Raw genomic sequence first — 24,999 nt, 5'->3', positions numbered from 1 at the left:
TTACAAAAATTACATATACCTGGTGAAAGAATGACTTTTTGATTTATGTGACTCTCATGTAGCATATAAAAGGCATGCCATACATATTATTCCATGATCATATAATTTTTTATAAACTTTGTACATAAGGGGCACTGTGCTAGATGCTGTAAAGTATTATCCTAATTTATGTGTGTGAAAAGAGTTTGAAAACTTTATAGTGCAGTATAATTGACAGGTTAACCTCAGTAGTAATGGTAGCAATAAGAGGCATAAAATGACACATGATCTATGTTCTCATTAAATTCATACTTCCAACTGGCAAAACATTTGAAAATATATCAAGCTTTACTTAGGTTTATAGAGAAATGGGCACTCTCATGTCGATGGAAGTAAAACTTTTTGGAGGACTATGTGGCTATACAAATCGTAAGAAAATGCACTTCTAGAACCTTATCCCAAGGATATTTTCATGAATTTATGCAAAGTTTGTTTGGTAAGAATAATTATCATGGGGCTATTTATAACATAGATAGATTAGAAATAAACACTTATCAATAGGGAGTTGGTTAAATGAATTATAGTGTATAGGATGGAATATTATCATAATTAAAATCAACTTTAGAAAGAATGACAATAAAGATGTTCAAGATATACTAAATGAAAGAAGCATACTATAAAGCATGTAGAGTTAGATTCTATACACATGCCTGCACATACCTAAAAGAAAAAGACTGGAAAGATTTTATTTTTGGAAGTGTTTAATCAGATGGTCTTATTACTGGTGGCCTAATAAAGGTGGTATTTCTTTATTATGTGTTTTTCTTTGTGTTCCATATTTGGTTATGATGAACACAGATTGTAAGAAAAATTTGCTAAGGGAGCTGACCTTCCTCTTAGAGAAATACTAACAGCATGTGATGAAGGTCAGGTTAGTAGCACATACAGGAAGTTCAGTAGGAGTTCAGAGGAGGGAACATTGGGCCCACCTGGGGTGAAGGAGAAAGGCTCCACAGAGGACTCAATCAGGAGCTCTGATGGAACTTGAGAAATGGGTAAGAGTCAACATTTAGGCAGAAAAAAGCATTAACAAGCATGAGAGGCATCACACACAGAGGTATGGGTGTTAGAATTCATAAACATATAAGTAGATGGTACCTGGACTGAGAATTAGGGAGAGATACAGACAACTGGAGAGACTGTTCAAAAGCATATAGGGCGGGCACCACATACGCTCTGTATAGTCTACTTGGGCTGCTGTAACAAAATACCACAGACTGGGTGGCTCAGACAACAGAAATTTATTGCTCACACTTCTGGAGGCTGGGAAGTCCAAGATCAAGATGCCAACAGGGTTGGCTTCTGATACGGACTCTTTTTCTGGGTGGCAGGTGGCTGGCTTCTCACCGCTGTGTCCTCTCAGAGCCTTTCCTCTGAGCACATGTGGAGAGGGAGCTCTAGTGTCTTTTCAGCCTATGAGTTTGGGGAAGGACACAGTTCAGTCCATTACACTACCCCAGACTAAAGTGCATGAACGACTAGTTGTCTCTGAATAAGGTAATGGCATAGTAAAACCAATGTTTTGGGGAGACTAACGTGGCCTCAGTGTGTAGAAAGCTACTTAGGCGATGTCTAGAAAGTTTTCTGCATATTATTTCTTCTTTTGCTTTATTTTAAAAAATGCTCTTTCTAATCTCTTTCTTTCCCTTTTCCATTTTGATTTTGTTTTTAGGGATCTGCATGAGATTCTTTGTCATCAGTTAGAAATGTATCCTTTCAGGCTCTCAGGCTGTAAAGAAAAGTTCAGGAGAATGAACTGTGTGTGTGAAACAAATAAACAACAGGAAGAGTAGGGTTCAGATTTTACTAGGGGAATCTGGCTAACAACACCAATTCCAGAGAAGCTCAGAGTTTCAATGGTTGGTACTTTTACCAGAAGGATGAGGAACAGAACGCATTTCAAGGTGCTTCACTCTACTTTCTGTAATGAAACCCCCAGATGGTATTTGAATCCCATCTAATGCAGGCTTTCCCTCAACTTCGTTCACTGCTGTGGCTATTCTGGATGATTTAACCACATTCTTCCTACCCAGTCTTTGAACATGGCTGGAGCAAACTCTCCTCTCCAACTGGTGTAGGCTCATATGTCATCAGTGCACCAAGGTGGCGCCCTCTCTGGGGTTAGTGGCTCTTTCTTCAGGGCCCTCATCTTTCTCTGATTTATGACTATCAGGGCCCCTCCTTCTATGGTCCTAAAGCATCTGTCTCCTCCCATCCCAGCAACCTCTCTCTGATTCTACAGAATCTCAAAAGCAATGTGTTCTCTTACAGCCAAGCACAGTTCTGAATGCATGAGTGGAAGCTGAAAGAATGAGAAACAGATTTTTTTGATTTGTAGAGGCAAGTACCTCATATCCTCAGGGAATATGAAATAGTTCTGTGATGCCCACGTGCGCCACCCTGAGAGGACCTGGCCTATGAAAACTCACAAAAGAGATTGTGGGTGAAGAATTATGTATAGAACATTGTTCTTTTATTATGAGCTTTTGTTATTGCAAAAATTACAAACATTTAATTTATATTACCCACTTTAAAGAAGGTACTTGAGTAAATTTAGATATATTTGAAAAACTGAGAATTAAGAATGTCATTAAAGGTCATAAGCTAACTAGATATTTTAGAATCTAATTGTACTGAAAATGCCTTTTTTTTTTCAAATTTACTTTTAAAAGATTTTTGTAAACTCATTAACTGAGTCTCACGTAAATAGATCTTTGTGAACACCGAGTGAAATAGCTACAGATTTAATTCATATTTTGTATTTGGTACATGTCATTATTAAATAATATTTATTTTTCTGATTATAAACAGAAACACAATCTCTATAGACGAGTGACATTTTAGTGGTAAAGTAAGGGAAAGTATAAGAATTATCCTTATGTAGGATCTTTTCAAGCTACAGGAATTTCTCCCAGAGACCTATCCACACAGTTCTAGGACAGCTCCCCACTACTCCCAGTCCAGATAGAAACTCAGTTATCATACTCTTTGGCTGCCTTGAAGCAGAAAAAAATAGAACTGCTATGGACTGAATTGTGTCTCCACCTCCCAGCCCCCGAATTCTTATGTTAAAGTCCTAACCCCCAATGTGATTGTATTTGGGGATAGAGCTTTTAGGAGGCAATTAAGGTTAAATGACCTTAAGGGTGGGGCCCTAACCTGATAAAATTTGTGGGTTTATAAGAAGAGAAAAAGAGCGATCTCTGTCTCTCTTCTCCCATCATATGAGGAAGGCAGCTGTCTGTAAGCCAGGAGGAGCTCTCACCAGAAACCAAATCAAACCACAGCTTGATCTTGACTTGCCAGCCTCCAGAACAGTGAGAAATAAATTTCCTTTGTTTAAGCCACTCAGTCTATGGTATTTGTTTTGGCAGCCCAAGCAGACTAAGATAGTGACTATTGTTATGGAAAATTTAGAAAAACTGCAAAACCATATGAAACATACAAATCTATTGTAATCACTATGAAGTTTTTGATTATTTGAATAACATTTGTTCTGTTTTCTAATTATAAAACAACATACAGCCAGTGCATTAATATTAGAAAAAGGAAAAGCACCAAGAAGGAAATGAAAATTCTATCACCCACAAATAACCACAGTTATTATAATTTTAGGAGATATATTCCTATGGTTTCTACATGGTTATTTATGTATTTGTTTGCCATTGTGATCATAGTAGATCACATGGTATATATAATTTTGCAACCTGTGTTATTCGCCTAACAAACTATTGTGACTTTTTGCCCACATAATTTAACATTCTTTAACAAAACATTATTTTCAATGGTATCATCATCTTCTATCAAATGGATGGATTATTACTTACTCATCCAGTTTTCTATTGTTTGCCATTTAGATTGTTTTTATTTTTTTGCTATCATAAAGCATGCTCCAATGAACATATCTATATATAAATCTTTATTTAATTTTCTGATTATTTCCCCCAGATAAATTCCTAGAAGAATTGCTAGGTCAAATGATGTAAATGTGCTTGAGAATTTTGATAGCTACCGCCAGCTTGTTTTCTAGGAGTATTTCAGGAGTCGATGCTCCCACAAGTGGTGAATGAGAGTTCCCACTTACCTGCTGTTTACATGAGTTATCAACAGTGCTAATTGCCGTCACTTAGAAACATGTGTTTGCAGGTTGACAGGAGAGAATGTTATACCCGTGCTTTAATTTATATGTCTTTAATTATTTGTAAAAGTGATTTTGACTTGTTTTGCTTTGTTTTACCATTTATTAGTAATCTGTGAATTCCTGACAAATTCTTTGCTATTTTTCTGCTGGAAGTATTTTTCACACTGATATGAATCTTCTTTTTTTAAAGTAACAAGCCTACTATGTGTAACTTTGTCAGATTTATTGTAACAATTATCCAATTTGCCATTGTGTCTAGGAGATTTTTTAAGGTACAGAAATTAATATATTTTAAAAGTTTGTTCTTTGCTTTTCATGTTCCAATAGTATTTTACTATCCTTATATCATGTAAAGATTCATCTTAAGATTTTTATAATTGTGTCTTTCCCTTTTACTTTTTAAACTGTGTGAAACTTCCTGCTGGTGTAAAATTTGAGTGAAGCTATTTTGTCTGCTTTATTTATTGGCTTAAAATTATTATCTCAGCCCTACTTGCTGAATAATCTTTTTTGTTCTCCCCATTGAGTTGGAATACAAACTTTATAATATACTAAATTCTTATTAGTTTCTGCTTTTAAGCTATCTAATACTTTTAGAATTACTATAGCTTTTTAATATATTTTAATATCTGATAGAAGTTGCCTATTGTTGTACTTTGTTTTCAGATTTTACTTGATTATCCTTGCCTGTTGATTTTTATAGATGAAGTTTGGAATTACATTTCAACACCCTAAAATCATCCTACAGGAGTTTTGACTGTAGTTTTGTTAGGCTATTAATTACTTTCATAAGAATTGACACCTTTTACAATATTCAGTCTTTGCAGCCAGATTGAATTCTGTGGCATTGTTTTATATACATATACATCTTTTTTTGTCCTTCAGTAAAATTTTATAATTTTTTATAAGGAAGGGGCCTCACATTTTAAAATAATTGACATTCTGAGTTGGTTTGATGTTGGAATGAATTTACCCCCACTGTATTTTTTTAAATACTTTTATTTTGGTGAACAACAGAAAACTATTGATGTTTTATAATTTATTTTGTGCTTGGCCACTTTATTAAGCATTCTTTTTGTTATTAATTTCTCATTCCATTTACATAAACTTTCTAAGAATGAAATCATATAAAGTTCACATGGTGATGATTTTGCCTACTCCTTTAGAAGAACTGTTTCTCTTATTCTGATTTTTTGTTTTATTGCATTGATTATAATCATAAAAGTAAATATTCCTAATGATGGAAAAAAAGAAGAAACAGCATCTTTTTCCCCCATGAATAGCTAGAAAGTTTGAATGCTTTGGTTTTTCTTTTCCTTGCCCAGGTCCCTTTTTGGTGATGTTTTACATTTTTACTTTATTTTTTCTCTATGGAGACTTACCTTAAAATTTTAAATTCATTTATTTTCTGACCATTTTTATAACAGTTGTATCATGTTCTAGTGGTCTTACTGCTTAATATTAGTCACTTTATATTATGACTTTTCCATGGTGATGGAATTTCATTTTTTTATAATCCAAAATGTATCTGAGTAATATGTTTTCTGAGTTTTTGTACATATAAGGATATCTTTTGTTTCCTGTAACCTAAGTAATAATTTAGCTGGATACTGAGTTCTTATACTGAAACCTTTTCCCCTAAAAACTTCAGAGATTTTCTTTCCTTTTTTTTGGTATTCATTGTTGCAGAAAACAGGTCTAAACATAACTGAATTTTCCCCCCATGTCTGAAAGTCATACTTTTTGCCCAGTTATATTTAAATACTAGTCATTTTTTTCATTAACTTTGCCTTATCCTAGGTTAGCCTATTTGATCTGAAGACATGGGTCTTTGAAACAGGAACGTTTTCTTCTGTTTTTTGAATAATTGCTTAAGTTTAATTTATTCTGGATTCTTCTCCAGTAACACCAATAATGTATAGGTTTAATATCTGATGTCTTGACATTCCAAATGTTGTACATTTTTCTCATAAATTTTGTCTTATCCTTTCTCTGTATCCTATGAGATTTTCTCAACTTAGCCCTCCCTAATACTGATTTGATTTTCTACAATATTGAGTCTGCTTTTTCCTGCTTTTAAGACGGAGTTTAATTCTGCTATTGAGTCTTTTATTTCCTTACCTCTCATTCGGCTCTCTATTCATCCCAATTTAAACCTCTGTTTCTCCTCTTACCAGCTGTGTGACCTTGGTTATGATATTAATCTCTTTGTTCTCCATTTTTCTCATCCACAAAAGGAGGATAATAATTGTTTCCACAGAAAAAAATTAGATTGTCCTTAGAAACTTTTAGAAAAGTTTCTAGCCCACAGAAATGTGCTAGTAAATTTTAACTGCTATTATTGTTACCATCATCATTATCACCATCATTATCTCTGCCTGCATCTCAGCAACGCTCCTTTCCTTTGAGCTGTTGTCATCTCATTTCTGTGTGTGTGTGTTTATGGAAGTCATATTTTACCAAATTTGGGGGGAGCACAATATAGGTACACTGTAAAATGTATTTGTGCTGTGAATCTTTTTTTAAGATCTTCACCTTGTGTACAGATACCGTTTTTATGTCGTAGAATATTTTCATAAGCCTCATATTGTTGCTGATGTTCATTTTTCTATTTATATCTCCTTGTTCAAGGAGAGATCTCTTGACGGAAGATATTAGTTCTCCTTTGTTCTCCTAAATTTTGACTTGGGAGCTGTTAGGATCCACCCCTAGATCCTGAATCAGAATCAAATCACTGCTGACTGGCTGTTATTTAGCAGGGGGTGTAGGACTGCATTTAAGTCCATTCTCCCACTGCTCTTCTCTAACTATCCCACTCTACAGATGGGAATGTATTCTGGGATAATTTCAATTACTGTTCAATTCAATGCATTCATCTCTGGCTCACAACAGTGGGTGAAAACTTCACTCTCTGAATTGCATTATCTCACCACTTCCTTCATGTCTTCCTTCATATTACTGATTCATTTTCCAAATGTAAGATGCCATTACTTGCCCAGCTCTGCCCACTGCCACCCTGCATTGTTGTGAGTTGTAGCCCCTAATTCGATACATAAAAAGAAGTATTGCAGTCACAGAAGTGACTGCAGTGGCCATGAGAGAGATTCTTGGGGTAATGGGAATGTTCTAAAATTGTATCGTGGGATGGTTGCACAACTTTTATCAGTTTACTACAAATCATTGATTGTTTCGTACTTGAAATTAATGAATTTTATGGCATGTAAATTAAACCTCAATAAAGCTGTTAAAATTTTTTTAAAAAGTATAGCAGGTGATTTGGAGCTCGTGTGGACCTGGCTCCTTCATTTTGGGAGAGCAGGTGTTTGACCTGCATGATAGGTAAAAGCCATCCAGGCAGGTGTGTGGAAACCTCTTACTTTCCTCTTGCTTGCTTGCACTGTTTTGTCTTAAAGTCTTATTCAGACTAATGGAACCACCCTTAGGGGTCTGGTGACAGGTTAACCAATCTTTTTAGTACTCTTGACACTTTGTATCTGTACATGTGTTTTTATGAATATTTCAAGGAAAATTGAGAGAGATTGAATTAGGCCCCTAAACACAGTTTTTTAATTTACCAGTTGAAAAGAAAAAGACTTTTGATAATAGAATCATAGAGGCAAAGAGGTGTTAGACCAAAAATTTGATTTTATTGTTAAAGAGACTCTTTCATAGGGAAGTCGCCTGACCTGTCTGAGGTCATACAGAGGCCAGAGCCAGGTCAGTGCTTTTGTCCTTCTAGTTTCTTGCTCGTTGAAAAAAAAAAATTGAGCTATTCTGACAAGTCTAGATTCTTCAAGCCAGGGTCTTTCATATTTAGGCATTTCTTAGACAGCAAGAGGCCTCTTCTACATAGAAAAATAGAGAACTACAAGGACAAATCCAAGGACAAGCACTGAAGTTCCTTACCATTTAACACATTAGGGAACATTTATAAGCCCTTCTTCTCATCTCCTTCTATACCTCTTGCTTTTTTAAAAAAAATTTTTATTGGAGTTTAGTTGATTTACAAGTTGTGTTACTTTCTGCTATACAGCAAAGTGAATCAGTTATACATATGCATATATCCACTCTTTCTTTAGATTCTTTTCCATATAGGTCATTACAGAGTATTGAGTAGAGTTCCCTGTGCTATACAGTGTACCTCTTTCCAACAATTGTAAGTAAAATGAATATTTATATCATGATAATAGTTCTCTTAAAGGAGTTGATTCTTTAATATGTAATTATGGTGTGACATTCCACATCCCAGTATGTGTGTCCCTTTGTGTTTCAGCTGCTGAGTGACTGCTCCTCTCGTCTCAAACTGGCCCACCCAGCCAGAACACTGTACACCCCTGACGGAGAGCCAATTCACTCGTGGGACGACATAGAGCGAGACATGGTCATCTGTGTGTCCACGGGGCATGGCTTTAGAACCCAAAGAGGTATGGGTGACGTTTTCTTTTCCATCAAGTGTTTGAAGAATTAAAGCATTCACTTGTTTCTTCAAAGAGCTTGTTTACTGAATTTTACATCCCATCATGATGATTTTTAATAAGTATCCTCCTCCACGCTTTTCTACTCCATGTTACTAAAGTTAAATTCAAGTATTTATTTGTTGGAACCTCACTTTTGACACTGTTTGATCTAAAGAATTCACGTTCTGTTAGTCTTGAATTTTATCCAAGGGACTTTATTTGTAGAAATTCTAAAGGGCCTCCTTTGAAGGTATTCATTCTTTAGCATGAACCCTGAGGAAAGTGAGGCTTCCTTGACTTCCTACTCTGCAAGTTATTTAAAACTTAATGTTTCATTAATAGCAAATATACAGTTTACAGATTTTTTTCTTTAGTAATAAGTAAATATATGCTTGTTTTATTATCTTGTCTATCCTTTGATAATTTTCTTTGTTAAATGTTAGAAATGGAAAAGAACATACGTTTGTTATTAAACTAACTCTTGTCCTTTATCCTATTTATCCCGAGGAATTTAAAACCCTTTTCTGGAGTAGGTATACATTAGCAATGACATAATTTTCAGGATATTCTGAAGAACACTGATATCATTTTAAAAGAAATTAAAAGATTCAGAAGTGAATTACCTGGGGTCCTTAAAATAACTAATGCTAGATTATCTCTTTTAAAAGTCACCAAAAGATTATTATTACTATGTTGTATATAAGGTATATAAACCAAAAACCTTTAAAACAGTTGCAATCATATCTTTACACTTAGCCCAGAAGGGATAAAAGTATAGGAACGGAAACTAAAAAGTAGGAAGACAAGGATTTACTGGGATGCCTAGCACTGTTCTGAGGATGCCACACATATTCCCCCAGCACCACCTTACATCAAGGAAGAGGCGCCAATCTTTGTATTCTTTGTATTCTGTTGTCCCAGCATTCACCAGTACCCCTCACTCCAGCTCTTGGTGATCCTCACTATGTGATTACTTAGAAGAACACACCAATGATGGGCTTCCTATCGTGAATAAGTATTAGTTGACAGCTTTCTGTGTTCCTAAAGTACATAACCTATAAAAGAAATATAAGCCAGGGTTCCTTCGCTAAAAGAGTTTTCGATCTAATTGAGTATATGAACACACTTGAAGTAATTGAATAGTAAGCAAACAAGTGGTGCAGTAGAAGGTACTTTCCCAGTCCCTTCATTATTTATGCTTAATCTTTCATACTCTTGGGATGACTTTCTGTTACCTGGACCCCCCCACCCTCCTGGCCTCACTGTATTCATTAGGCCTTTCTGATAAATAAAGCTAAGTATGCTTCAGGCAACCTAGCCAAAAGGGTATCCAAAACACGAAGAGATATGTAGGCTGTCTTCCCAGAAGCAAGCTTGTTACCAAGAAAAACTGCAAAGAGAAAAGAGAAAACTAGAAACGCAAATATTACTCTCCCTACCATTTTCCTCCTTGTTAGCTCTGTGGACCTTTGACAAGGCTATGTAGACAAACCTTCATTTCTGCATCTTCAATTCTTTAACCACATGAATTACTATGACGTGAAAGAGTTGTTTCATCTCCTCTGAAAATGGGTCCCCATATTACCTTAATGGTGAAAGTGTTAGTGGTTTCCCCAGTTGTCTAAGTTCTTTTCGGTGGGTGATATATGTTCTAGAAAATCTGATTGATAGCAGAGAGTCTAATTTAGTTGCTCTTTAGAAAGTTCTTTTATTATATGAGCTGTCATTTTATTATTTTTCCTGAAATAATTGAGAAATATCATTTGGTAGAAATCTAAATACTCAGAATGCTTTAAAACAAGAGAGAAATGGCTACTAGCATTTATATATATTATATATCACATATATATACTTGTGAAGGGACATTTAATTAATCATTCTACTCATAATTTTTCTGTGACCTACAGGCTTAACTATGTCGTAGAAAATAAGGCAGCCTGGGAATTTCAAAACTAAACACCTTATAAAAACTTATTTTATGTACTATAATGTAAAAACATTTAGCATGTGAAAGTTAGTCATCAAAGAATCACACTGGGTCTCTGAAAAATGGATTTGTTTTGGCAAAACAAATCAGATGCTGTTAGAATAGTTTCTTTCACACAAACCCCCAACAAAATTAAAAGGGTGCTTTATGCTGTTTGTCATCAAATCTGAACACTGTTCTCTATGCTGTATTTACCATCTTTTCAGTGGGTTCAGTTTTTAGACCACTGCTAGGTTAGCTTCCAATTCAGGCTTTACAAAAAGCTTGGAAGGGAGCCCTCTCTAGCAACTGCCATTCTGTAGAAATCCAAAGGATGTTAACACATATCTGATGTGATAAGCAAGTCAAGTGTGTAATGAGAGAGGCTGACGTGGGAGTCGAGGATTTCTGAAGGATCTTCAAGATTTTCATCATCCTGAACTTCTAATTATTTTCTATAAATACATTGACTTGTCTCTCAAAATAATTTTTTTTTTTAACAGAGTTAAAGCAACTGGTGGAGGTCAGAGCAAATTATGCCCGAATCCGAAGGCAGCAGGGCCCTCAAGCCACAGACGCTGTGGTGTCACCATCCACAAAGCTGCAATCTCTGGTACCTCTACACAGTGAATTCTTGTCAGACCCATCATAGTTTGCGCTGTGTTTCGCCGGGGTAGCCTGTGTGGACATACTCATATGCTCGCTAGGATGTTATATGATGATTAGTCATTGTTTTCATAATTTCATGCAGTCTCTTTTAAAAGTTATACCCTCTGCCTTTTACACAGGATGGCATTTGATGCCTCAAATCTGTTCTTAGAAAGACAACAAAACCAGACAAAGCAATGCCAGTAAAATAACTATCTTACGTGTATTTTCTTCCGGGAAAAGAAAAAGGAAAATACTAGCTATTATTGAAAACTAATTTAGTGGGGTCAAGTAGTATATATTATTATATATACTTTTAAAATCATATAATATATATAATATATATAATTTGATAATAGACTCTGACACTTCGAGTGTATATGTATAGTTATATACTTAGATTTAGTGGGGTCAAGTAGTATATATGTTCTATATATAAATAACTTTATATTATTTATTTTATATATATATGAGTTATATATACATATATAATTTGACAATAAAAACGACTCTTTGACTACCTAATACTAAATTTGATTCAAACTGACAGTCTTCTGGCTCAGCCACTATATTTTTCAAACTTCCATGTTAAAATCCTACATTTACTAAATGGAATGGCTGGTGGCCACCAAACGCCACATGAATCGATCTTTCCTCCTCCCACTTTCCTTCAGTTTGGCTTGTGGTTACAGCACAGGACTCCTTATGGGGCACAGCTAGATGTTGTTCACAAGACTGAAGCTGGATAATTCCTGACATAAGCTCAGTAACCAAAAGTCGTAGACTGTGTCCTCAATACAGAAACTTAGGGAAAGGATATATGCACTACTTGTAAGAAAAGTTATGTAAGGATTTTTCTTAAGGGGCCAAGGGAGATCCTTAGCAACCTTAAGTATCAATCTTACAGGGAGAGAAGAACTTACCTTTTAATTTCTTTCTGTGATGAAGAAAGAATTTTTTTTTTTTTTTTAAATAACAGTGACAAATCAGAGTTTGGCTTCTGGTTCTGGTGAAAATTTTCCAGAGAAATGCTCTTCTCTCTCTGTCTCTGAGAGCCATTCACACCTCTGTCTGAATATAAATTGCAGCCTGGCTAGAATGGCTCAGCTGGGCTCACTCCTCCATCCACTTCTTTAATGTGATGTAGGAAGGCAGTAGATCATTTCTACTGAAGGGGGCTCTTGGTAATCGCTTCAAAAGGCCTAGCATTTACTCCCAGTCTGCAAATCAGTAAGGCCGCATGAATAAATTCCTGCAGCTTCCGACACCACTAAAAGCAGAGAACATTGAGGCAAAATTTCACATTACATAGACAACAATTTGCCCTTTCACAGACATCTTCTCTACGTGTTGTGCACTGTTAGAGATGTGAAGTCATTCCACAACACCTTTGTGATACGTATGAGAGAAAAATTGCACGTGTCCCCACCTTGCTTTTCCTTTTGTTTAACGAGAGGGGTTAAGGAACATGCTCTGGTCAGAAAGTGGGCCAGTAGGATTCTTACCTGTTGGGCCTCTTCTTACAATAACTGGATTACAATCCCCAGAGACACGGAACTTGTTATTTCTTTTCAAAATTCCTTGAAAACAAAGGCATTTCTCTAGGTGCAAAAGTACCTATCATTCTGCTGCCAAGGAAAAGTTGATTTGCTATGAAAATGGCATAATTTCACCATAGATCAAATGTGCAGATTCTTGTGAAGTCTTCACTGTTGCGTGTGAACATGCCTGAAGTGAAAATTGGTAATATCACACAACATTGTATCAAGCACCAGGAGACGTAAGGCAAAACTCTTAACTGAACTTTTCTATTACTAGTAAATGGGATTTTAGATGTAATATAACAGTCATCAACACATCACATTTTACCAGCAAGGCAGCGGCACTTACTTTGTCGACGACGGCTTGCTGGGGATATATCTTGGCAGTTCATAGCCACTTTTAACTTAAGACTAAGAACAGCCCTGCTCTTTCCTTATTATTGACCTTCCTCTGTGGTTGGCTGGAAGGTGGGCTGGGGAGCAGTTACTCCACCTTCAGCAAGGACTATAGGATAAGACTGTTGCAATTCTGTTCAGCCCTCCAAGGATTTTAATAAACCCAGTAATTTCCTTTGGGGATATGTTTATCAAATTTGAATCAGCCTCATATATATAAGTCACATTTCAAAATTTTTCTATCAACTGGAAATCATTTATTATTAAATACTAAAGCAACCATCCTCAAGTCCATGGCCTTCTCCAGAAATTTATTTCCTGCTGGTTCACAAACACCCTTAAGTTGATCCAGATGTTAATCAACAGTGTACCAGCATTTGTGATTGTCCTCAGGAGAAAGGAGTTTCCGGATGTTTCCGCCCCACTTCTAGCTTTCGTTGCCTGATTAAGTGTTGGGATGAAGTTGCATGTTTCTAAGCAAACTGACTAAAAGCAATATGTCTGAAAGTTTGACAAGCATTTTGAGATTATGACAGCATTTATCCATAAGAAGCATTTTATCTGGTTGCTTATGTCAGGTTTATAAAACAGGACACATTAGAAATGATTCAGGGGCTTCCCTGGTGGCGCAGTGGTTGAGAGTCTGCCTGCCAATGCAGGGGACACGGGTTCGAGCCCTGGTCTGGGAAGATCCCACATGCCACGGAGCAACTAGGCCCTTGAGCCATAACTACTGAGCCTGCACGTCTGGAGCCTGTGCTCCGCAACAAGAGAGGCCGCGATAGTGAGAGGCCTGCGCACCGCGATGAAGAGTGGCCCCCGCTTGCCACAACTAGAGAAAGTCCTCGCATAGAAACGAAGCCCAACACAGCCAAAAATAAAATAATAAATAAATAATAAATAAATTTAAAAAAAAAAAAAAAAAGAAATGATTCAAAATCCAAATGTAGCTTTGTGGTGTGATGACCCTGAATTTCCATTTTGTTCTTGATTGTTCATAATGACTAAATATTTTTTTGTGGATCAAGAAAACAAAGCAACAAACAAGCAAGCAAATAATAACAGAAAGCTAAAGATAAATTTGTTCTCTTTTGCAAAAGAATCACTTAGAAATTGTGGCCCCTGGCTGTTGCAGCATTTGTGAGCTAACCTTTATTAATAGCCCAGGTGTGCTGCTGAGTGTTGTTGAGATTTGTGATTCACCAAGACAGCAGTTCTTTTTCTGACATCATTTGGAAGGGAGCGATCAAAACCCACAGGTCTGTGTTATTCTAGATTGTCGCAAAATGAGATGCAAATGTCCTCAGGTAAATGGAATTTGGACCCAGTGGTGATCCTCAGTTGCTTGTTTTTCTTTTTTACAAATTTATTTATTTATTTATTTTTGGCTGCACTGGGTCTTCCTTGCTGCGCGTGGGCTTTCTCTAGTTACAGAGAGCCGGGGCTACTCTTCGCGGTGGTGCGCGGGCTTCCTATTGTGGTGGCTTCTCTTGTTGTGGAGCATGGGCTCTAGGAGCACGGGCTTCAGTATTTGTGGCACGTGGGCTCAGTAGTTGTGGCTCGCGGGCTCTAGAGCGCAGGCTCAGTAGTTGGGCGCACGGGCTTAGTTGCTCCGCGGCATGTGGGATCTTCCCAGACCAGGGCTCGAACCCGTGTCCCCTGCATTGGCAGGCGGATTCTTAACCACTGCACCACCAGGGAAGTCAGTTGCTTTTATTAAATCAGTGGCTCCAGTTACCTCCTGCCTCTGAAAAGATCTCAACCCCTCCTAAGGCTAGGTTAAGCAGAAAGAAAGAGCAGCAGTTTTGTGTTCTTAACACAATAAGCTAGAATTCTAAGTAAAAGGCATGGTTTGGGGCTGCTTGGCCATAAGCAAATGCAAAGCAGGATCAACAAAGACCACTCAGGGGAGTGCTGATGAAAGTAAATGGACCAACCGAGTAACGGCAGACATTCAGTGGTTGCCTGCTGCCAGCTGTAGCATTTCCTAATTCTGCAAGTCTGTAATATGAAACTACTATCAATAGGCTGTCACCCTGTGCCATATGTGCAAATAGAAATATATGAGGGGAGAGGAAGTGCTTATGCCCATGGTGCAACTGGGTTGGGGGAGGGAGGAAGAAGGAGACAGGAAATTATATTTATATGGCAAGTACAGTGGTGATTCTGAATTGGATGTGCTATCATTCATTGTCTGCTGTATTCCTGTGCTGGTTTAGGGGTAGATAGAGCATTCAGTCAACCGCTGGATCCATTAGGTCCTGACTTATCATTTCTAGAAGTTTTGAACTTGGAGTTTTAACCCCAGGTGAGGTTGCCCAAGAATGTCAGTTCTGGCAGACCAGCTAAGACAGTTGGGGGGGTGAATGTCTAGATGCCACCACCAGCAGCTCTCCTTAAATTGCTCTGCAAACTGTGCTGGACAGGAACAGAGGAGAGGAGGGCACCTCCCACAACTGCTAGAGTTAGTGCCCCCAAAGCACAAGATTTGATTCTGTTTTTATTTCCACCACCCTTTTTCCTCTTCCTTCTGTTCTTCTCTCTCCTTGCCTTTTGGCCGTAGCTCCTCTGTCTTCCTTGCTTTTTGTCTTCGAAGGGCCTTTAAATTCTGTCTTTCATTTTAAAAGCTGTCCTCCCTGGAGCAGTCTGTGGATCGGCAAGGGATGATTCCTTAATATGATTCTCAAAGTTTCCTGTGCACAGGAGTCACCGGGGAGCTTGATAAAATACCGAGTCCCAGGCTTAATGGCAGAGATTCTTCTTCTGTACACCTGAGGTGGGGCTGGGAGTGTGCAGGAACAGGCCCCAGCCACGGAGGGTGGTAGCTGACCACACGCTGGGAAACTCAGCTGAGGTTCTGTTCCTGTCAGCTGGGTGTGGCTCAAGCACTAACTACCAGTTCTAAGAGCCCTGTGGCCCCTTTTACCTTTGTGTCCAGGGCTACGAAAGCAGCGAAGCACTTGCTGCCTATCTGAGGGTTTGAGTCTAAATGTCCTCATGTTTTCTCCTCACTATTTCCTCGAGAAAGAATGGAAATGTTCTTGAGTCGGGACTGACCACCCAGAGATGGTAACCAGGACATTGGAAGCAAAACAAGGAAGTTTGAGGTGCTGAAGCTTCCCGTGTTAATTAAGCTGCCTTTGGTGCTGATAAAATCTTGCTATTTTAAAGGTCACAGGAATAATGTCAGGGCTATGGTACATATATCAAGGAGCAGAGTAATTTTGAGGGTGAGGAAATAGCCAGCTTCCTGGAGTTTTCTTATGCATTTTTGTATGTGCAAAGAGAGAGAGAGTTTCGGAACAGGGACAGGGGTCTTATTTGTAAAGTAACCCTTTCTCCAGTGAAGGAGCTGCTTGCTAGGGGGAGGGCTGAGCCTCTCTGTTCCATGTATGCTCTAAGTCTAGTTAATACAGAAGCCTGAGCCACCCGCATCCCTGGCAGGCTCATGTAAGTGTGTGAAATTGCACAGGATATTATTTCGGTTCACTAACAAGTGCTCTCAGAAACATTAATTTTCAAGGTAGTTCTCTCGTCCCATAGATGAAATCCATATAGGTTGGGAGACAGCTACGTTCCTTAGAAGACCGAAACTATAAAGAAAATTAGCTTTTCAAAGAACTAATTCATATGTATGCATCTCCAGGCGCTTACTGTTCTGGGGAGTGGGCATGCAAAGGTGAATGCAGTAGATGTGTGGCTACTTGGATAGTACAGAGGCTGGAATGTCGGGGTAACAGGCCTGAAGGGAGGTGGGACAGGTGGCTGCCAGCCAGATTGGAGGGCCTTGTAGGTCATGCTGAGGAGTCCGGGTTTTTCTTTTTTAAGTGAGAAGTGGTTAAAGGGAACTAATATGAAAGCTGGACTAGACATCGTATATTAAGCTTGCTCAGGTTTCAAGTTACAGAGATACACTCGATTTACCTCCGGAGGTGGAGGTTTGTTAGGAGGGTTAACAAAGAAGGGGGAAAGCAAAGGAGAGCCCAGCACACAGGCTTCACGGTGGTCTCCGTTCCAGACGCAGAGCTTGACTGTCCAAATGATCACCCAATAGTCTGCCCTTCCTGCTCTTGACTTCCCTGTTTCTCTGTGCTTCTTGCTTCTGTGAATTTCCTACTTCTTCATGAGCCCTCCTGCTCTAGGCTAAAATGCTCACTTGCCTTCTCATGACTTCTGCTGCTTCATGGCTTCTGTTTCCTGCCTTCCCTTTGTATTTCTTTTGTCTCTAGGGCCACTCTACCATCTGAATTACTTCCTTTGTGTCTTCTGATGGAAGACTGAATGGCTGGAGGCCAGCCAATAGCTGCCTTTTACTCATCCCTTTACATTAGGATGTCAGGGATCACATGATACGAAGCACAGCTTGCGTGTGTAGGCAACGTTGGTGTGGGTTGTTCCTTGCTTAGGAAGCTGTGGATCTGGCTGGCATTAGGGGCTCCATGGCATTTTCAGTATAAACCCATAATTCTGCTGTTGTTATGATTATTTTCTCCCTTCACCACTGAGCGATGACATTAGCAATGGAATCAGCTGGCCTATCTCTAGTCCTCTTCGGTCAGTAAAATGCTTGTCCTTGGGTGCATCCTCCAAACTCACTTTAATGGAGTAACCTTGGTGGTCTTTGCTGTACAAGCAGCATGACCTTGAGGATGGAATCTGTTACAATATCAGGACTTTGGTTACAATATCAGGATGGATACCAGTTGGACTCTTAAGTTACACTTCCAAATACAAGTTAAGTCTGTTTGAGGAAGTGGATCTTGCAGAGACATCCTGGCAAAACTGAAGACACTCTGGCATCCAGGGAATTTTTCCAAATCAATCCAGAATGTCAAACCCTTTTTATCAGACTTTTCCTTGCTTCTTGTTTAATGCAGTCATTTTGACAGGCTGAATTCCATTGTGGATTTTGATTTTTGTTACCATCTCTCCCTCTCCCTGCACTCTGCGAGGCCAGCCTGCCTACCAACTTTCCCAATGTTGAAACGTGTGTTCTGCTCTTCGGGCTTGACCATCGTCAACTGTGTTTGAGCTTTCAATCCTTGTTATGTTCCAAGACACCCAAGGAGTAGTATTCTCTGTTACCTAATGTCCAGTTCCCATGATAAAGTTGACATGGGCCACAACGATGCATTGAACTAAAGCTGTGTGTTTAAGAGGCTTCCTAGGGAGGAGTTCTCAACAGCAGTGGGGGCAAACTGCAGCAGCAGCACAAGACAGCATGAGCAACACTCCGCACCCCTATCCTCCGGCTCGTTCAGGAAATGACAACAAAAGCCACTTTTCATTTCAGCAACTTACAACAGTAATTACGAAAAAAATGCGATTTCTTTGTGGGATTTTTAAGTGCTTCAAAGGTGTTTATTTACACTATCTTACTTCAGGCCACTGTCATTGCTCCCACGGATAATACTGATGGTTTTCTAACTAGTCATGGTACACCCCCAGCCTCACTCCTCTCCAATTCTTCATCCAAGTAGTAGCCAGAATGAACTTTCTAGAATGAAAATCAAATCGTGTTACTCTCTTGCTTAAAAACCTTCAGCGGCCCTGACTGTCATCTAAATGAAGAACACACTCCGCCCCGTGGTACCCCACACCCCTGGGAAGACTGTGCTCCCCTCGCCCTGCAGTCTCGGTTTTCTCACCCCTTTGCTCCCAGAGATCTGCACTCCACTCCAGGATGCAGACCTGTGAGAAATAAATTTCTGTTGTTTATAAGCCTATGGTACTTTGCTACAGCAATCTGAGTGAAGACACACATTGTCACATCAATCCATAGAATATCACATAACCTTCTTATAAAACGAGTCTTGTACTTGACGAGACAGTATAGACTGATTATGCTTCCTTTATCAGAAGGCAAACCAAGGCAACGTTGATTATGATCCCTTCTTTGCCCATTGTAACTTTCAAAACACTCCTAAGGCTCGATAGAGTGGAAAACACTCTTCTCCCATCAGTGCCCAGATGGACCCTTAACTGGTTGCCTGACTGCTGCAGGCAGCCTGGCTTAGAAGAGAAGACGTGTCACCCCCTTGCACAAGTGTGATGATTTGTGGCTGAGAAGGGAGAGCCTGCTCTCTGAACCACATGCCCCCTGGTGCAGGCAGGCTAAGGAAAGACGAATGGCATTATAAGACAGACATCTGAATGTTTCGTATTAAATTAGTCCCACAGAGCGCCCAGAATTCTCATTCCATAAATCACAAAGTAAACTCACTCCCAGGTTAGACTGTTGTGACTTTGGCCTGTGGTGTCATAGATAATCTGAGAATAGTTAAACATTTGTCTGAAATAGTAATAATTTTCAGCATATTTATTCAGTGGCAGAGAGGTGACCCAGACTGATCTCTGTTGCCAGAAACAGCATGTAAATGGGAGTCAGCCAATTCAGGAGATTTCCAAACAAGAGTCACTGCTCTTCGGCCCCTCTGCCTGCTCTGAAACTGCCATGAGCTCCTCCAGGAGCCGTGAGGTGCTGGGGGCTAAGATGAGCAAGCATCACCCCCGCCAGAGAGCAGGTTTGAAAGAGCACTCACTGATGCCCCCACCCCTTTTACTGAATATATGGCAGTCCCAGCACCATTTTGAAGTCCACTTTCACCTTAACTTGGTCTAAGCATCATAGAGCTAGGAAGGACCTTGATTTCACTAAAGCCACATTGCTCTTCAGGCAAAGGTTTATTCTGAGAATATTTTACATATCTTTGGATCTATTCTGGTTCTTCCATTTCTGGGCTGACTTTGTGACTACTGGGGACACAATAAAATTGGAGGAAAATTAGCCTGTTGTTCATAAGACCATTTAACTAGATGTCAACTGGCTAAGGACCCAGCTGAGCTGCCGCTTCCTCTTCTTAAAAATAAGGAAAGTAGACTCTTCCATCTCTAAAGTCCCACCCGACTTTAAAGGTCTGATTCAGTAGCAAGATGCAATTGGGCAACAAGAGTTGTGACAGCCAGAATTCCACGAGCCTATCCTTCTGCTTGGTAGAGCCTTTTGATAGGTGTTTACTAGAACCTGCATCCAGATCATCTTCAGCCTCAGAATTCCAATCCAGATTTCACCAGAGTGACAGAGGGAGGCCAGGACACAGCTTAGGGATGGCCAAGGACTGGAAGCGGTTCCTCCTATGGAAAGCTCTCTGGACTTGGTGTCAAAGGCCTAAGTGGAGTCTTGCCTCCTGCACTGTTGGGCAAGTCCATTGGTATAAGGATCAAATAAGATCGATTATGAACATGGACAGAGAAGGGCACTAACGCTGTCAGAGTGTGTACACATGCCAGGCACCCTGTTGGACTTTTATACTGTTGTTGTCTGTTTCATTCCATACTCTTGACCACCCTTGGAAATAGATGGGTTTTTCCTACTTCTCCTTTTACTTTTTAAAAATGGGGAAATTGAGTTTCTGAGAGGTGAAATATCTTGCCAAAGCCATCAGCTGATAAGTGGCAGAGCTGATATTTGTACCCAGATCTGTCTAACCTTAAAGCCTGTAGAAATTTCAGGTATGGTTATCGGCAATTCTAAAACTGAATGGGATGCCTTCATTGGATGCCTTCAAGGAATAATTTTATGGTTTAGTCACTGCCTGCTTGGAAAATTTCTCTGATGACAGCTGAGTTAGGCAAAGTGAGCTACGTTTGGATGCCCAACCCAAGGTGGGCGGTGGGAGAGCGCTGCCACATGCGTCGTTCATCAGGACATAGCAAGCCACTAGGGGGTCTCACTTCTCTACCCCAATGGCTGTGTTCATCCATGTATTAGTTGTTAGGCCTAGTACCATAGGCTGGGTGGCTTAAACAACAGAAATTTATTTTCTCACAGTTCTGGAGGCAGAATTCCAAGATCGAAGTGCCAGGAGGACAGGTTCCTTCTAAAGGGTGTGAGGGAAGAATTTGTCCCATGCCTCTGCCCTAGCTTCCGGTGGTTTGTAGACAATCTAGCATTCCTTGGCTTGTTGAATCATCACCCTAATCTCTGCCTCACCTTCATCGGGGACATTCTCCCCATGTACCTGTCTGTGTCCAAATTTTCTAGTCATTTTGGATTAGGGGACAACCCACTCTAGTATGACCTCATCTTAACTAATTACATCTGCAACAACCCTATTTCCAAATAAGAGCACATTCTAAGATGCTGGGGGTTAGGACTTTGACATGTGAATTTTTGGTGGGGGGAACACAATTCAACCCATAACAATCAGTAATGAAAGTCTGAACCCTCACTCACACAAGCACTTCATCTGAGCACAAGTGCTCTACCATTAAAGATCGCAACATTCTCTCTTGATGGCATGTCTCTCTCCCTTTTATGTCTTTCTTGTTTCTTACTAACACTGAAGTCTGATATTAATGGAAAAACCATGAAAAAAAAAACTATTATCCTATGAGGTAAAGTGAATGCACTCAACTGTCAAAGGAAGACTTATCGATCAATTTCAGTTAAACCTTGCTTGTCTGACACTTTGCAGCTAAGGAATGTGTTTTTATTGCCTGGCCAGATAGTTCAGATTTCCGGTCAGTCTTAGTAAAGACCCCTTTTATAACACTGATAAAATTTTATCACAGAGCTATGAAAACAAAATTAGATTTCATAACTCACATCAGGCCTTGAAGGAGATGCCTCTATAAATTTTACAAACCTTATCAAGCTTTAATGCACCTATTCTGATAAACATTTTTAAAATAGCAACTTCTACTGAACTTCATATATATATGTATGTATGTATATAAGAAACTGTATATATGTGTGTGTATGATATATTTATTTCCCCTCTCTCTCTTTCTCTTTCTCTCTCTCTCTCCCATACAGGAAAGAAAACTTTCTTCACCTACTTGGAAACATAAGACTGTGACAGAAAGTCCAATTTAGATTGCTGAAGACTCTGAACTTAGGAAAATACGAAAGAAATCTGTGTAGTTTATTTAAAAATTTAGTCCTAGAATTTGTCCTTCAGAATAACTGGAGTTTTCATGGGCAAATTTTGAAGAATTACCAACACTGATAGATTATCTATAAATTCATAATAAGACATATTACAATCAAGGGCAGCGTTAGCCACAGGGATTTTGTATTCTAGTGAAAACCTACATACATTCTCTATTTTTTCTATTCTATAGCATGGCCTGTTGGCAAAAAAAGTGCATAGGTATTGAGCACATGTTCCATCTCCCCAGCTAGATAGTAATTGCTTAGAGGGCAGAGACCCTTATTTTTATTTACTCGGGACAGGACTCAGTGATAATGCCCAGCAGTCCCACTGCCAGAGCAACGTGATGGGAAGACAAGGTTCAGCCATCTTCCACTCTTGTGCTAAACCACAAACCAAAATTACAGCAGTTCAATGGGAATAGAGGGTCTGCTTTATAGAATTTTATTTCAGTCAGCTGTTCAGGAACTACCATCCTCAGAGTCAAATTAAATCGAGTGATAGTTGGATAGTCCTTTCTGCTTTTCAGAGGCAAGAAACGCTTCTCAAAATTGGGCAAATGGAGTAAATGTCATGGTGTAAACTAGGCATCACATATTCTTAAAATCTATCAATGATGATTATATATTTTGTTCTCAAATGCCGAGTTTGAAGAAACATCCAAAAATTATGTGAAATTACTTATGAATGTATTGACAACATTCAAAGCCTCAATAGACTATTGTAAAGGAGTTCTCATACTGTTTTGTTTCATATACTCCTTTGAGAATCTTTTGAAAAGCCATAAACTTACAAAATGACATACAAAAAATATTTTTCTCATACCATTTCATGGGGTTCACAGGCCTACCTGAAAAACATTAGTGAACTTCCAAACAAAGAACTCTTGATATAAGAGAAGATACTTCTGATTTCCATAATCTTTAAGGTTTGGGAGGACATAGGAGCCATACCTCTCAAAGGAAGATTTCAAAATGTCAGCGGATGCAGATTCTAACTTTCTCTGTGGTAATGTTATCTCCAAAAACAATAAACCATGAAGATTTCTTATCATCTTTGAGTGTGATTTTTGCATCTATGGATCTTAAGTGGGAAGAGATAAGGAAATAAAAACTTCTTCATAGAGTGTTGTTAATTTTGGGCATTCCTTGGAGAAAACACTTATTACCTGGAAGAAAAAAGCTAATTAAGTCGACGTTTCTTACAATCACAAAGCCATTTTTACTTGCTACTCTTTTAGACAGAAGGGAATACTTGCTGTTTCCCTTTTGTCTGTCAGGAGAATAATAGGGAACACTGACAACCCTGGCAGTTGGGAGCTGAAACTCAGCAGAAGAGAGGCCGCAGGTGTCCAGAACCTGCCCGGAATTCACTGCTACCTAACCGAAGAGAAACAGAATATCTTGAGAACACCCAGCTCTCTCCACTGCTGTTCTGGTCATGCACTTCCCTTTTATATAAGATGGTGACTTTTCCAAACGTTTAGATACTTGGATTATTTTATTCCAAGTCATGTTTCAACTCTACTTCACTTAATTTAGTCAAAGTGTTCTGTGCAGTCAGTCAGAAACGATGTTAAAATGCTGTTTAACTCCCTTTAAGGTTTTGTTTAGAAACCTCCTTAAAACTGTTAAATCTTTATATGAAAATATCTTGGATTATGATTTAACTTTACTGTCCTTGGCTGGAGTTCTCAGATTAGAAAAGGACACTGGACCTGGAGCCGAAGATGCCCTGCAAAGCTGCTCTGTCTGCTCTCTGCTTTGTTCCCAGAGCCCAGCACAGAGCCTGCAACACAGGAGGTGCTCATTAAATCTTTGTTAAATATCCAATGAGCACCTGAGTTTCAACTCTAGCTGTGCTTCTTCTACCATGGGACATATCTATTTTCTCATCTGTGAAATGAGAATAATAACATTTCCTTCTACCCTGTAAAAGTTGTTTTTAGCATCCAATGAGATAAAGCATGGAAAAGCATTTTTCCTTTTGACCTGAAGAAAGGAATAGTCTTCAAAATTAGGCATACATCTCATACAGATATAAAAGAAGTAAACACCATTGTATTATTGTAGGGGAAAGAAAGAGATCACAGACTAATAATCCAAAATAGTATAATTTTTATTTTGTAGAATTTTAATGCTGAAACGAAGAAGGGGACTGCTCCGTCACCAGAAGTGAAGGACCACCGCACCCCGGGATTTAAGGCATCAAAATTATGGGCTTTCTTTCATTCATGGGTACAACCTAAGACATCTCAGCGCTGCCCTGTGGCCAGTAGGGGAAGGGTTACATGACACTCACGTAAGTTGGGAGAAGGGAACTTCTGATCCTCAATAGGGGAGGTGGGGGGGGGGGGGCAAATGCTGTAGTTGAAAGTTAGCAAAAATTATTTTAAAGGGGTATTGATGACATATATTTATAGGATTCTGGTTTACTCAAGTATCTGAGCAGCAAGGAATACCCTAAACTCAGGAAATTGGCATTGTTTATTCACGTAACATATATTTATGGAATTTCTGTGATATGCTAGCACTGCTCTGGAGGTTGGGCTACAGTGCTGAACAAGGCAGCGTCTTCTTTCTTGTGGACCTTACTGGCCTAGTGAAAGCACACAGCCAATTAAAAAAGGAAGCAAATTAAGAGGTAAGAAAACAACCAATGATAAACGCTATGAAGGACTGAACACCGGATAAAAGGATAGAAAGTTATAAAAATATCATTATAAAAATATAAAAATACCATTTTATGATATTTTTATAAAAATTATAAAAATTTTATAAATTATAAAAATATTTTCAGAGAATAATAACTAACTTGCTACTTTGAAAGCATTTTTTGTACAGTTTTGGGAAGAGAGCAGTGGACTTTGAGTTAG

At 38.9% G+C, this 24,999-nt stretch overlaps 1 protein-coding gene across 1 annotated transcript in view; it reads left to right on the top strand.

Moving 5' to 3' along the window:
* The window catches only part of DCDC1 (doublecortin domain containing 1), a 471,016-nt gene extending 447,839 nt beyond the window's left edge, over positions 1-23,177 (top strand). Inside the window, exons 38-40 of the mRNA XM_082476590.1 lie at positions 8,454-8,604; positions 11,107-11,216; positions 22,007-23,177. Of these exons, the coding sequence (XP_082332716.1) occupies positions 8,454-8,604; positions 11,107-11,216; positions 22,007-22,066 (321 nt within the window). The 3' untranslated portion in view covers positions 22,067-23,177. The remainder of the gene's footprint in view (positions 1-8,453; positions 8,605-11,106; positions 11,217-22,006) is intronic.
* Positions 23,178-24,999: the final 1,822 nt, after the last annotated feature.

The sequence above is a fragment of the Balaenoptera physalus genome, assembly GCF_965194825.1.
Source record: "Balaenoptera physalus genome assembly, chromosome: 10".
Classification (NCBI taxonomy): domain Eukaryota; kingdom Metazoa; phylum Chordata; class Mammalia; order Artiodactyla; family Balaenopteridae; genus Balaenoptera; species Balaenoptera physalus.
Note: the sequence above shows the minus strand (reverse complement) of the source record. Positions and strands in the feature narration are given on the sequence as shown.